The 15,327-nt window shown below is 45.6% G+C and overlaps 1 protein-coding gene across 2 annotated transcripts in view; it reads right to left on the bottom strand.

Annotated features, from left to right (window-relative positions):
- Positions 1-12,729: 12,729 nt before the first annotated feature.
- Positions 12,730-15,327, bottom strand: part of blk (BLK proto-oncogene, Src family tyrosine kinase) — a 222,550-nt gene continuing 219,952 nt past the window's right edge. For both annotated transcript variants that reach the window (XM_039749471.1, XM_039749472.1), the window contains one exon: positions 12,730-14,997. In XM_039749471.1, the coding sequence (XP_039605405.1) occupies positions 14,795-14,997 (203 nt within the window). In that variant the 3' untranslated portion in view covers positions 12,730-14,794. The remainder of the gene's footprint in view (positions 14,998-15,327) is intronic.

Here is a 15,327-nt window from a genome sequence, read left to right as displayed (position 1 = left end):
TCCCATTTGTTAATTTAGCAACTGTTTCAAACAGTACCCGAGGATTTTTATTATTGCTATCTGTTATTGTAGAATAGTATTCTGAACGAGCTTTAAAGAGAGCTTTTTCATATTTATTAACACTCTCTGTCCATGCAATTTGAAAAACATGTAGCTTTGTTGTTCTCCATCTGTACTCCAGTTTTTGACACTCTAATTTAAAAGCTCGAGTGTTTTCATTAAACCAGGGAGAGTTTCTATGTGCTTTAATCACTTTTGTTTTCAAAATGTGAAAAACTGGCTGTGCAGAAATGTTGGTCCCCTTGTCATTGTGCTGATTTGAATGCATGTAACGGCTCAATTCTGATTACCTGCAACACCAAATTGGTTGGATTTGCTTGTTAAGCCTTGAACTTCATAGACAGGAGTGTCCATCATGAGTGGTCAAAGGTATTTAAGGTGGTCCATTGCAAGTTGTGCTTCCTTCCCTTTGACTCTCCTCTGAAGAGTGACAGACAGCATGGGATCCTCGAAGCAACTCTCAAAAGATCTGAAAACAAAGATTGTTCAGTCTCCTGGTTTAGGGGAAGGCGACAAAAAGCCATCTCAGAGGTTTAAACTGTCAGTTTCAAGTGTAAGGAATGGAATCAGGAAATGGAAGGCCACAGGCACAGTTGCTGTTAAACCAACTCAGGTCTGGCAGGCCAAGAAAAATACAGGAGCGGCATATGGGCAGGATTGTGAGAATGGTTACAGACAACCCACAGATCACCTCCAAAGACCTGCAAGAACATCTCGCTGCAGATGGTGTATCTGTACATCGTTCTACAATTCAGTGCAATTTGCACAAAGAACATCTGTATGGCAGGGTGATGAGAAAGAAGCCCTTTCTGCACTCGCGCCACAAACAGAGTTGCTTGTTGTATTCAATGCTCATTTAGACAAGCCAGATTCATTTGGGAACAAAGTGCTTTGGACTGATGAGACAAACATTGAGTTATTTGGTCAGAACAAAAAGCACTTTTCATGGTGGAAGAAGAACACCGCATTCCAAGAAAAACACCTGCTACCTACTGTCAAATGTGGTGGAGGTCCCATCATGCTGTGGGGCTGTGTAGCTGTGTGGCGAGTTTAGGGACTGGGGCCCTTGTTAAAGTTGAGGGTCGGATGAATTCAACCCAATATCAACAAATTCTTCAGGATAATGTTCAAGCATCAGTCACTGAGTTGAAGTTACGCAGGGGTTGGATATTCCAACAAGTCGATGACCCAAAACACAGTTGGAAATCTACAAAGGCATTCATGCAGAGGGAGAAGTACAATGTTCTGGAATGGCCGTCACAGTCCTCTGACTTGAAGATCATCGAAAATCTATGGGATGATTTGAAGCAGGCTGTCCATCAAATTGAGCTGAACTGGAGAGATTTTGTATGAAGAATGGTCAGAAATACCTCCATCCAGAATCCAGTCACTCATCAGAGGCTATAGGAGGACAACGTCTAGAGGCTCAAAGGAGCAAAAGGAGGCTCAGCTAAGTATTGATGTCATATCTCTGTTGGGTGCCCACATTTATCTCCTGTCTAATTTTGTTATGATGTGTATTGCATATTTTCTGTTAATACAATAAACTTAATGTCACTGCTGAAATCCTGCTGTGTCCATAAAGCATGTCAGATATTAAAAGGAAGTTCAGCCAATGAGAAACAAAAATCCAAAGAATCAAGAGGGGGTCCCAAACTTGTTCATATGACTGTAGATGTTAAAGAGAATTGGACCTAGAACTGACCCTTAAGGGATATCTTATGTGAATGAAGTAGTTGCAGATTTGTGTTCCCTAATGAAGACGTAATACTGGTGATCACTGAGGTATGATGTGAACCAAGAAAGAGCAGCACCGGAGATACCAATAGCTGAGAGTCAGGACAGTAAAATGTCATGGTTAACTGTATCAAACGCTGTGCTTAAGTCAAGGAGAACTAGAATAGCAGCCATCCCAGAATCTGTGGTTATAAGTAAGTCATTAGCTACCTTAAGTAAAGCAGTATCAGTGCTATGATGGGCTCTGAATCCCGATTGAAAAGGCTCAAGCAGGTTATGCAAATTTGCGCACCCCTAGTATAAGCAGTACACCCCTTGTGTAGCAGGAGCGTCCACAGGCGCACGCATCACGTCACGTGAGGTATAAAGCCTACCTAACAGAGCTTCAGAAGTCCTCTGTTGAGATAAGAGGACCTGTCAGAAGGAACCATGGATTTATGGTAAGCATTTCAAGGTTTCTGAGAGCATGAGGGTAACAATTCTCTGGTCTGATTCGACAACAATTGAAGTCTTTGAACAGAATTGCAAGCACGATGTATGGTGACGACCAGGCACCACTCAAATCCATCAGGCATCCCCAAATTCCTCCATGTGATATATAGGAGTCTGTCACACACTTGCAAGGCAGCTAAAGGGATTGAATGAAGGTAATTCCATGCCTGACCAGAGGGTGCTAATCCTTTCTCTCTTTCCACTGCAGACCAATTACGGGAAATTCCGCCTGGGCCCCTGATGGCGTCACTTCTGGTTCTGCCCCTGGTGATGTCTCTTCCAGTTCCGGCCCCGACAACGTAACTTCCTCAGCCTTCCTTTAAAACCGCCATCTTTGCCTCAGCTGACTCAGTTCTAATGGACTCCAATCTGTACACAATTGTCCAATTCAATTTACCATTTTACAGCCAGATTCACGTTTACGAGTGGCTGTCCCAAACCTTGCTCTTTGTCTTTTCTTTGAAAGAGTCTAAGGAGTCTAACCCATACCCCCCTCCCCTCCATCACCCCACCCTCCTGAGTGAGCATGGCTTTGACTGGCATCTTGTCTTGAGTTTGTTCCTGCCTTGTGCCTATGGTAGCTGGGATGGGCTTCAGCACCCCCATGACCCTGATTAGGATAAAGTGGTTTAGAAACAATTCTCCTATCTATCTATCTATCTATCTATCTATCTATCTATCTATCTATCTATCTATCTATCTATCTATCTATCTATCTATCTATCTATCTATCTATCTATCTATCTATCTATCATATAGAGCCTTTCATATCTATCTATCTATCTATCTATCTATCCATTTTCCAACCCGCTGAATCTGAACACAGGGTCATGGGGGTCTGCTGGAGCCAATCCCAGCCAACACAGGGTACAAAGCAGGAACCAATCCTGGGCAGGGTGCCAACCCACCGCAGTCTATCTATCCTTTTTGTATATATTGTATATTGCTCCAGTGTAGTATTCAATTGGGCATTCTCTTTGGTCTGCCTTTGGTTTGCCCACAGGAGGCCACCATGTGCACATTTGTTGGGTTAGGATAAAACTAAAAGAGGTGCACATACTTTGAAGCAGTAGCTCTGTACTGTACGTACAGTATACTATGAGGGAAATGGATCAATCTTACAGCAACAAACAAGCTTTATGTAGTGCATTTCCATAATCTAGTACTGACAGTTGTTTCTGGTGCCTCAATCATTTTAGAGCCAAAAGGTGATGTGATGGAGAATGAATGGGTAACTTTGTGAATTAAAATTCTGGTTCTTCGCCACTAGAGGGCACCAACTTACTTCTATATAAGCCTACCTTAGAATGAAATTATGTTTGCTAAGGAAAAAAGTGCAATATTTAGACAATAAATTTGACCATATAACAATACAGAAGGGTGGATAAGTTTACATAATGGAATATATAACAAGGAACAACATCTGTATAAGTTGACATCATAGTGACAAAGAAGAATCAGTGATGACAGGAGACGTAAAATGGACAGAACAGTAGATACAAACCCTTGAAAAAAAGGCACACACAGGGACAGAGAGGTGACATGGTGTTCAGGAGCCTTACTGCCTGTGGGAAGAAGCTGTTGTTCAGTGTGGCAGTGGCAGAGTCCACAGAGTCTAATACTGTACAGTGGAACCTCGGTTCACGACCGTAATTCGTTCCAAAACTCTGGTTGTAACCCGATTTGGTTGTGAGCCGAACTAATTTCCCCCATAAGATTGTATGTAAATATATATTTTGTAAAGATTTTTAAGCACAAACATAGTTAATTATGCCATAGAATGCACAGCGTCATAGTAAGCTAAATATAAAAACACTGAATAACACAGAGAAAACTGACTTTGCAAGAGTTCACGCTACAGTCTTATGAACCGCTCGCTGAAAACACATTTTTTTTTAATGAGTTTTAAGCACAGGGAAAAAATGAAAATATGAAAAATCTTTAATTAATACAAAAACTAACCATAAACAACCAAGAAAACTAACCTTGCAGCAAATCGCTATGAATCTTCCTGTCTTTCTCGCATATGATCACCTCACTTACGCTATCCCCTGCAAGTTGCTTCTCCTTCAGCCACACTAGCAGCAGTTTTTCCACCTCTTCCAGCACTTGAGGCCTCTGCCTGGTTCACACTGTAACTCCTTTTGCAACATCGGCTGCTTTAATGGCCTCTTTCTGCTTTAGAACAGTCAAAATCATAGATTTTGACCTTGTACTCGGCGGGAAGATCAGTAACACGAACGCCACGCTCATACCTTTCAATGATTTCTTTCTTTAATTCGATTTCAATTTTCTTTGAACCTTTCTTCTCACTAACACTACCACTCTTCACTTGCTTAGAGGCCATGGTTAATTGTTAAATGAATGCAAAAGCACACAAAACAGAGATCACAGCGAATGCACACACGTCTGAATGAGAACAACTGAACACGTGCGGAAATCCTCGGCGCGTACGAACCGGAAAGGGAAACTGGCTTGTTCGTCACCCGAGTTTAGCAAACTTTTTGGTCGCAACCCAATTTGTACGCGGACCGAGACGTTCGTGACCCGAGGTTCCACTGTACGTCCTGCTGGATGAAAGTAGTGAAATGAAACTCTATCTATCTATCTATCTATCTATCTATCTATCTATCTATCTATCTATCTATCTATCTATCTATCTATCTATCTTTTTAAAACATGAGTGCAGGTTACCCCTCCTTGAACCGTCACCTTATCGTGGTGGAGGGGTTTGCGTGTCCCAATGATCCTAGGAGCTATGTTGTCCGGGGCTTTATGCCTGGTAGAACCACCAAGGCAAACTGGTCCTAGGTGAGGGATGAGACAAAGAGTTCAACAAACCTCCAATGAAGAATAAAACTTGGATGACGTTTTCCCTTGCCGGACGCTGGGTCACGGGCCCCCTCTGGAGCCAGGCCTGGAGGTGGGGCTCGATGGCGAGCGCCTGGTGGCCGGGCCTGCACCCATGGGGCTCGGCGGGCACAGCCCGAAGAGGTAACGTGGGTCCTCCTCCCCATGGGCTCACCACCTATGGGAGGGGCCAAGGAGGTTGGGTGCAGTGTGAGTTGGGTTGTGGCCTGAGGCGGGGTCCTTGGCGGTCTGATCCTCGTCTACAGAAACTGGCTCTTGGGGCGTGGAATGTCACCTCTCTGAAGGGAAGGAGCCTGAGCTAGTGCGCGAGGTCGAGAGGTTCCGGCTAGATATAGTCGGACTCACCTCGACGCACAGCTTGGACTCTGGAACCAATCTCTTTGAGCGGGGCTGGATTCTCTACCACTCTGGAGTTGCCCCCGTTGAGAGGCGCCGAGCAGGTGTGGGCATACTTATTGCCCCGACTGGAGCCTGTGCATTGGGGTTTACCCGGTGGACGAGAGGGTGGCCTCCCTCCGCCGGGTGGGGAAGGGTCCTGACTGTTGTTTGTGCGTGCGCGAACAGCAGTTTGGAGTATCCACCCTTTTGGAGTCTCTGGAGGGTTGCTAGAGGGCATACCTTCTGGGGATTCCCTCGTTTTGCTGGGAGACTTCAATGCTCCGTGGGCAATGACAGTGAGACCTGGAAGGGCGTGATTGGGAGGAATGGCCCCCCCGATCTGAACCCGAGCGGTGTTTTGTTATTGGACTTCTGTGCTCGTCATGGATTGTCCATAACGAACACCATGTTCAAGCATAAGGGTGTTCATATGTGCACTTGGCACCAGGACACCCTAGGCCTCAGGTCGATGATCGACTTTGTGGTGTGTCGTGGACTTGCGGCCATATGTCTTGGACACTTTCGGGTGAAGAGAGGGGCGGAGCTGTCAACTGATCACCACCTGGTGGTGAGTTGGCTTCGATGGTGGGGAAGATGCGGTCAGACCTGGTAGGCCCAAGCGTGTTGTGAGGGTCTGCTGGGAGCGGCTGGCAGAGTCCCCTGTCAGAAGTAGCTTCAACTCCCACCTCCGGCAGAACTTCAACCCGTCCGAGGGAGGTGGGGACATTGAGTCGAATGGGCCATGTTCCGTGCCTCTATTGTTGAGGCGGCTGACGGAGCTGTGGCCGCAAGGTGGTGGTGCCTGTCGTGGCGGCAATCCCGAACCCGTTGGTGGACACGGCGGTGAGGGATGCCGTCAAGCTGAAGAAGGAGTCCTATAGGACTTTTTGTCCTGTGGGTCTCTGGAGGCAGCTGATAGGTACCGGCAGGCCAAGCGGACGCGCCGGTTGTTGCTGAGGCAAAACTTCGGGCATGGGAGGAGTTTGGAGGCCATGGAGAGCGACTTTGGACGGCCGAGGAGATTCTGGTCCACCGTCCGGCGTCTCAGGAGGGAAGCAGTGCAGTGTCAACACCGTATATGGTGGGGATGGTGGCTGCTGACCTCGACTTCGGGCGTTGTGGGTGGTGGGAGGAGTACTTGAAGACCTCCTCAATCCCACTAACATGCCTTCCAATGAGGAAGCAGAGCCTGGGGACTCTGAGGTGGGCTCTCCCATCTCTGGGACTGAAGTCACCGAGGTGGTCAAAAACTCCTTGGTGGCAGGGCCCGGGGTGGATGAGATCGCCGGAGTTCCTTAAGGCTCTGGATGTTGTAGGACTGTCTTGGTTGACCGTCTCTGCAACATCGCATGGACATCGGGACAGTGCCTCTGGATTGGCAGACCGGGGTGGTGGTCCCCTCTTTAAAAGGGGACGGAGGGTGTGTTCCAACTATAGAGGGATCACACTCCTCAGCCTCCCTGGAAAAGTCTATTCGGGGTTCTGGAGAGGAGGGTCCGTCGGATAGTGAACCTCGGATTCAGGAGGAACAGTGTGGTTTTAGTCCTGGTGCGGAACAGTGGACCAGCTCTTCACCCTTAGCAGAGTCCTGGAGGGTGCATGGGAGTTTGCCCGACCGGTCTACATGTGTTTTGTGGACTTGGAAAAGGCATTGACCGTGTCCCTCGGGAATCCTGTGGGGGTGCTCGGGAGTATGGGGTACGGACCCCTGATAAGAGCTGTTGGTCTCTGTACAACGGTGTCAGAGCTTGGTCCGCATTGCGGCAGTAAGTCGAGCCCGTTTCCAGTGAGAGTTGGACTCCGCCAGGGCTGCCCTTTGTCACCGATTCTGTTCATAACTTTTATGGACAGAATTTCTAAGCGCAACCAGGGTGTTGAAGGGGTCGGTTTGGTGGACTCAGGATTGGGTCACTGCTTTTGCAGATGATGTTGTCCTGTTTGCTTCATCAGGCCGTGATCTTCAGCTCTCTCTGGATCGGTTAGCAGCTGAGTGTGAAGCGGCTGGGATGAGAATCAGCACCTCCAAATCCGAGCATGGTCCTCAGCGGAAAAGGGTGGAGTGCCCTCTCAGGGTTGGGGAGAGATCCTGCCCCAAGTGGAGGAGTACAAGTATCTCGGGGTGTTGTTCACGAGTGAGGGAAGAATGGAGCGTGAGATCGACAGGCGGATCGGTGCGGCATCCGCAGTGATGCGGGCTCTGCATCGGTCTGTCGTGGTGAAAAAGGAGCTGAGCCGTAAGGCAAAGCTCTCAATTTACCAGTCGATCTACGCTCCTACCCTCACCTATGGTCATGAGCTATGGGTAGTGACGAAAGAGCGAGATTGCGAATACAAGCGGCTGAAATGAGTTTCCTCCGCAGGGTGTCTGGGCTTTCCCTTAAAGATAGGGTGAGAAGCTCAGTCATCCGGGAGGGCTCAGAGTAGAGCCGCTGCTCCTCCGCATCGAGATGAGTCAGATGAGGTGGCTCGGGCATCTGATCAGGATGCCTCCTGGACGCCTCCCTGGTGAGGTGTTCGGGCACGTCCAACGGGAGGAGGCCCGGGGAAGACCCAGGACACGCTGGAGGGACTATGTCTCCCGGCTGGCCTGGGAGCATGGGATTCTCCGGAAGAGCTGGAAGAAGTGGCGGGGAGAGGGAAGTCTGGGCCTCTCTGCTTAAGCTCCTGCCCCCGTGACCCGACTCCGGATAAGCAGAAGAGGATGGATGGATGGATGGATGGATGGATGGATGGATGGATGGATGGAGTGCAGGTTAGGACCTCAAGATGCTGGCCTGCTTTTGATTTCAAGAATTAACACAAATGACAGTATGAGCTCGAGTTTCAAGTTACAGGGTCCTGAAGTTTTTGATTAATATCTGCAATGATACGAGAAGCCCCTTCACTCTCAGCTTTCAAATCCCGGCTGACGACTCTCCCCTTCAGTTTAGCACACCCTTCCTAGAGCTTCTCATTAGCTGTGCAAACTGCTTCTCTGTTGTTAGTCATTAAGAGTAAAATAAAACTTTTCTGAAAGTATTCTGTTTCACTTCTCTGTACTCACATGTGGCACTCGGTGCCACTGCTCTGCTGCCAAGTTGTTTGCCTGCCTATTGAAATGTCATCTCTGATGGAGGAGCACTGGAATCATCAGGTAGAAGGGTTCTTTCATCTGATTGGCCGGCCCAGCACTGACTCAGCTGTAGAACAGCCAATAGGAGGGAGGCGTCTTGTTGGCTGAGGTCTCCTGGGCTCTGACTGTGCCACACTTGTCTGTGACTCCTGTTCTACAATAAGCTGGTGGACAGGTGATGTTGTTTCTCATTTATGTTCATTCGTTTCGTCTGTGTCTTTGATTTATTTGAACACATCGGTATCCTTATATGTGACACTCCTGTATTTACTGAGTGGTGTTATTCATTCTTGTATTCTACCTTGAGAGTTGTCACGGTGGTCTGCACCTACACTTGGCGAGGACTGCCATGTAAGAACAAAGCAGCTTGGACTGTTGTGTTGTATTTCGGAGGTGGCCATGACAGACTGGTCATCTACCTCTGTGAAGAAGATCATATGTGTTCCAGTTTGCTTCTTTGGATTTACTCCATGTATTGACACTCATTGCATACCCAGCCTACCTGGAAGGGGGTCTCTCCCTGTAAATTCTTCAATTTTTTCCCTACAAGGGGGTTATTTGTGTCTTCTTATGGAGTCAAAGCTGAATCTGTCAAAAAACAGGGGCTATTAAAGCACATCGCAGTACTCCTTGTGTGATTTTAGGCAAGAAATAACTTGTTGTTGCTGTTCCCTTCAGCTGTACTCAGAGAAAAAACCTTTAGGAAAAAAATGGGGCTCTCCAGATGTGATACACTCAATCAAGCAGAAAACGTTTCTTCAGTATATTTATTTGCTTAAATAAAATAAGTCAGCACAATTGCAAAATATACATACATAATAAAAATATCATTTTGTAAAATTGAGGATGCCATCATTTCTCCTTCACAAACAGAACCCTTGAAACTGAACAAATATGAGGGCTCAGGAAAGCCGCAAAGAAGCACCAACAGCATTTGGGGGCAACCTCCCTTCTATCATCTTAACGTAAGTCTTAATGGAGAAAGTGGCTGTGCTTATTGTGCTGTTTCCATTTGGCCGTAACCCTCTCCTCCAAGACGCAAAATTGTGTGCCCCAAACATGACCCTTTGACCACTTCTAATAGAAGTAAATTCTCCGAACTTCACATTCACACTTTGCCCACCACCTCGTTTTGCTCTCCAGTGACGGACCCAAGAGTTCCCTTCTATCCAGCGAATAGAAGACGGTCAGACACGGACAATGGAAGACATCGGACTGCCATACTGTATGTTGAATAGCAATGCACGTGCTGATATTCGTGATCCTGAGAGATGATCCATAGCATAAAATACAAATTTCTAACTCATTTAACCCGAGTCAGGATTTGGGTGGTAGCCATGGACACAAGGCAGGAACCAAACCTGGATGGGATGCCAGTTCAGCGCAGGGCCTCATTACACCCACATCACTGGAAATCCTTTATTGAACTTGCTTGGATTCATAGATTCTTTTAAAATAATTCATCATAATAATGAGGGCGGCATGGTGGCGCAGTGGTAGCACTGCTGCCTTGCAGTTAGAGGACCCGGGTTCGCTTCCCAGGTCCTCCCTGTGTGGAGTTTGCATGTTCTCCCCGTGTCTGCGTGGGTTTCCTCCCACAGTCCAAAGACATGCAGGTTAGGTGGATTGGCGATTCTAAATTGGCCCTAATGTGTGCTTGGTGTGTTTGTGTGTGTCCTGCAGTGTCCTGCCCAGGATTGGTTCCTGCCTTGTGCCCTGTGTTGGCTGGGATTGGCTCCAGCGGACCCCCGTGACCCTGTATCTGGATTCAGCGGGTTAGAAAATGGGTGGATGGATCATAATAATGTATTCCTTGAGTGGCAATACAAAATTGCTATTAAAATTGATTTACCACTTAAATCGTTTCTTTATTTTTCTGCGTGACGCAGGAAGAGTAAAAATTTAAATGAATTATACATATGGTCACTGAAGAATTTACATACAAATGTATTTTATAAGAGGTAAAGGTTGCCATCTTTACTGATAATCACACTCTGAGGTGTAATATTTCCATTTATATGGAGTGATAGTGAAAAGGTGCATTTTGATGTCTTAAACTCCTCCTTCCACTTTTTTCAAACCCAGTTCAAAGTATTAGGGGGATTCAGTCCCTCTGGGCAGCATGCGGCATCGCAAGACAGACGGCAGTGCAGAACAGTAAGTTTGGCACTCATCTGAATGGCCTGCTAGTGAAATAACTGTTTGAAAATGGAAGCAATCAACCGTAGCCCTCGGTGTTAATATTTGCAGTGAACCACCTACTTTTGTAATGCATGTAATTAATAAAGAGCGTTTCATTTTTCTTTCTAACAGATGGCGCATCACAAACATCAGCACTGCTTTTACAAATCCCATACCTAATTTTAATGCACAGAGTAATAAAATGCCTTGTATTTTCATTCCTACATATGGCGCATCACAAACATAATCACTGTTTTTACAAATGCTATACCAAATTTTTGTAATGCACAGAGTAATAAAATGCATTCCATTTCTCATTCCAACAGATGGCGCACCACAAACATTAGCACTGCTTTTATGAATCCCATACTGAATTTTAAATGCATATAATAATACAATTTATTGTATTTTAATTCCAACAGATGATGCATCATAAACATTAGCACTGTGTTTATGAATCCCATGCCTGATTTCTTTAATACCTGTACTAATAAAATGCATCGTGTTTTTCATTCCAACTGATGGCACATCACATTAGCCCTGCTTTTACAAACCTGCTATATGGTTGCGAGACATGGACGCTCTCCAGTGACCTGGGACAAAGACTGGACTCCTTTGGTACTGTGTCTCTCCGGAAAATCCTCGGGTAGCACTGGTGTGACTTTGTGTTGCTCATGGAGTACCGAATGAGGCTCATGACCTGCATTGTGAGGGAGCGTCAGTTATGGCACTACAGCCATGTGGCGCATTTGCCCGAGGGTAATCCAGCTCACAGGACCCTCATTGTTGGGGACCTGAGTGGCTGGACCAGGCCAAGGGGTTGCCTACATAACACCTGGCTGCAGCAGATAGAGGGTCATTTCTGGTGGGTGGGACTGGACCGTGCGTCTGCCTGGGGGGTTGCAAACCAGGATCCTGAGTTGTTTCTTCATGAGGTGGGTGCGGCAATGCACTGTACCAGTGCATGCTCCCCAACTTGACTTGACTTGACTTTACAAATCCCATACCTAATTTTTGTAAAGCTGTAAAATAATCAAATGCATTGCATTTTTCATTCCAACAGATGGTACATCTCAACCATTAGCACTGCTTTAATGAGTCCCATCTCTAATTTTCTTAATGCATGTTATAATAAAATGCATCACATTTTTATTTCCAACAGATGGCACATCACAAACCTTAGCACCTTGAGAACTTTGTCCACCACCTCTCCTGACTGTTAAAGAATGTGATGCACCATCTGTTGGAATTAAAATGCATTGCATTTTATTACTTCCGTACATGCATTGTAAAAAATTAGGTGTTGGATTTGTAAAAGCAGTGCTATGAATCTCTGATTTGATTTTGTAATGCATATAGAAATAAAATGCATGTCATTATAATTGCAAAAAAATAGTGCATCACAAGCATTAGCTCTATTTTTATGAACTCCATGCAAAATTGTAATAATGAAATGCATTCCATCTTTCATTCCAACAGATGGCACATCACAAACAATACTACTGCTTTTACAAATCCCACACCTAATTTTTTACAATGCATGTACAGAAGTAATAAAATGCAATGTGTTTTAATTCCAACAGATGGTGCATCACATGCTTTAGCAGTCAGGAGAGGTGGTGGACAAAGTTCTCCTGGGAAAAGTGGAAGAAGAATAGAGTTGTGTTTTCTGGAAGAAGAAGAAGAAGAAGAAGAAGATACAAAGTATTTTGCAAAAATAAAAGGTCATTTGAACCCAGGACTGTGTCAGTTCAGTTGTTTTCTGGGGTTTGGATCTCTATGACGTTCTCTTGTGGCTACAATACATCATATACAATATATACCAGATTATTATTATTATTATTATTATTATTATTATTATTATTATTATTATTATTATTATTATTATTATTATCACTATGTTAGGGTACTCAGTTGTCCTTTTTATTGTAAATTGCTAAACAGGGTCTGCTGGGAGAAAAGCTGAGAGAGTAGTTTGTTTTAAAGAGACTTCTAGAAAAGGGGTGTGGCAAAACGTCTAGTTAGACCCTGATTGGTTCTCCGTTACCATAGCCGGCAGACTTCTGCTCTCAGCCAGCATGTCAGCTGTTTTCTCCTCTCGCTGATCTTTATCTTTGGTGCACGACTGTTGATTTGTAAGGTGAATGGTCCTTTAATACAAGCGAAGTACAAAATGATCACTCGGCCTGTGATTGATTTCTGTCGCTGATGTGATTATTTTGTCACGGGTGAGGATTTAAGGTGGCACTGTAAGCAGAACCACCTTTCCACACTGAACTCAACCTAATTGTAAAGATAGCACCCCCTGCTGGACAGAAAGCCTGCATGCCCTTACTTATACTCAGCTAGATCAGAATCACCCATTGGCCTACCTTGCATAATCTGTGGGATGTGGAAGAAAACTGGAGTAGAAATCCTCAAGAACACGAGGAGAACATGAAAACTGCACATAGTGAGGCCAGCATGCAACCCCAACACTCGGGAGCTGTAAGGCACCAGTGCTAACTACTTGCACCACGGTGTTCAGAAGGCATGGCCCTTTACCAAAGGTTCAGCCAAAGAATTGATTCGGGTTCGACCATAGTCAAGGCATTATAAACAAAGATGAACGGATGACATTTTTTACAGTTAGAAATCACGGCAAGAATGGCAAGCTGGAAGGCTGTGGAAGATTGGGAAAAGAAGGGGAACCCAGAATTTGAGACGTCACTCCCAAAGTGGACCTCACCTTCAGGATTCGAATCCCAGGCCTTCTAAGGAGACATTGAGCACCTTGATGGACGTCATTCAGTCAGCTGAGAGAGAAGTAGGGCTCCAGAATAATTTCAAAATGTGTGTCAGGTTGCTTTTATGGAATGTTTTTTTATGCAAGTGCTAAGCTTGTACAATGCCAATAACTCAATTTACACAATAATCAGTTGCCTGGGAAGCCATGTGGGCAAAATAAGTTACAGCAAATGTCATCGGCCTGGTAATGTCAATCACATACCAGTGTTGGTCACCTAATGATTGACAGAGAAGGGCATCCTAATGGTTGTCTAGGTCAAGAATAAATGTAATATCAGTGACACCTAATAACCAGACAAATGGCAACAGCTTAAGGAATGGCAAAGCACTGCAGGGATGGCAGACATACTGGCGTCATTATTGCACTCAGTGCTAGTGATTCAAAACATCGTCTCCTCAACCCCATCCAGACTCAGGGGTCGACACCCTGCTGTGACTGGACAACGCTCAAGTTTTATAAAAGGTTTTTTTTTCCAAAAATAAAATACAAACAGTACACAAGGTTCAAGTTCATATTGCATAGTCAAGAACTGTTGGTTTTGTCCCATGACGTTCTTTTTGTGGAGGCCAAAATGTGAGCTTCGTAGAGAGCCAAGAATTAGCAGGACTTTGAGGTTCCTTTGAATGTCGACTTGACGTTATTTCCAAAGGTAATTGTTGCGACAAGTTTCTACGATGAGGGGGTAAGGATGGCGGGGTGGACGGTTCCACCAAGAATCAAAGGAGCTCCATCTTCAATCAAATCAAGGAGAGGGGTTTGCTTTTTATTACATTTCCACCTCTGAGACAAGCCTTTTGTCTTCCATCCACCGTTCCTTGCGTTCCCTCCAGTGCTGAGAATCTGAAAGCACCTCAGAGCTCGACAGTACGTGTGCGTCTAACTCTTCAAATGGCGAGTGTCATCAGGAAGCTCTGGGCTGAAACTGGGCCTAACCCAGTGGATTTCCATTGTGTTTGGTCAAGTCAACTGAATACAAATTCATCCCACCATGAAGGCAAATAAATAGCATAACAGCGAGGAACTCAAGTCGATTTTTACATACTGTACCCGTACGTCTTCTAAAGAGAGAAGGGGGTACATTTGGTGCCACTTTGGCCAAAGTCTCGCTCACAGATTGTAAGATTGAAGACCAGGAGCTCTCAGTGCAGGGGGCCCTAATGTCTCTCCTCTTCCTCCTAGGGGTGCGCCTCATACTGGCCTTCTGTGGCTACGTAGAAGTCCTCCAGGGTGGTTTGTAAATATTCAAAGGTGGGCCTCTCTTCTGGACTCTCATTCCAACATATCAGCATGATCTCATAGAGCTGCTTTGGACAGCTTTCAGGGCAGGGCATGCGGTACCTCCGGTCCAAATATCGGATGACCTCTGGGTTAGTCATACCTAGCAGAAGGAAAAGATTTTGCATTAGTGAAATCATATGTCCCAAATGTTAGGATTTAAAGCCCCTCAGTTGAAGGTATGACCCTCACCTGTCGCTCACTCTTGGACACCAGCCTACCTGGTCTTTATGTACTCTACCTCTGTAATTCTCAGGTCCCGTCTGGTTGTATGCTGTAAGTGTCACATGGGGTGGACGGGCATCCTGACCAGGAAAAAAAAGTTTCCTTACCCGGGATGCACAGGTGTCCCCGACCTGACATATTTCTAGGGCCTTCTCTGGCCAGGAAGAAAGGGAAGGACAAGGAAGAACTATCTTTAGAGGTGTTAAAG

Source organism: Polypterus senegalus, chromosome 3 (genome assembly GCF_016835505.1).
Source record: "Polypterus senegalus isolate Bchr_013 chromosome 3, ASM1683550v1, whole genome shotgun sequence".
NCBI classification, from domain to species: Eukaryota; Metazoa; Chordata; class Cladistia; order Polypteriformes; family Polypteridae; genus Polypterus; species Polypterus senegalus.
Note: the sequence above shows the minus strand (reverse complement) of the source record. Positions and strands in the feature narration are given on the sequence as shown.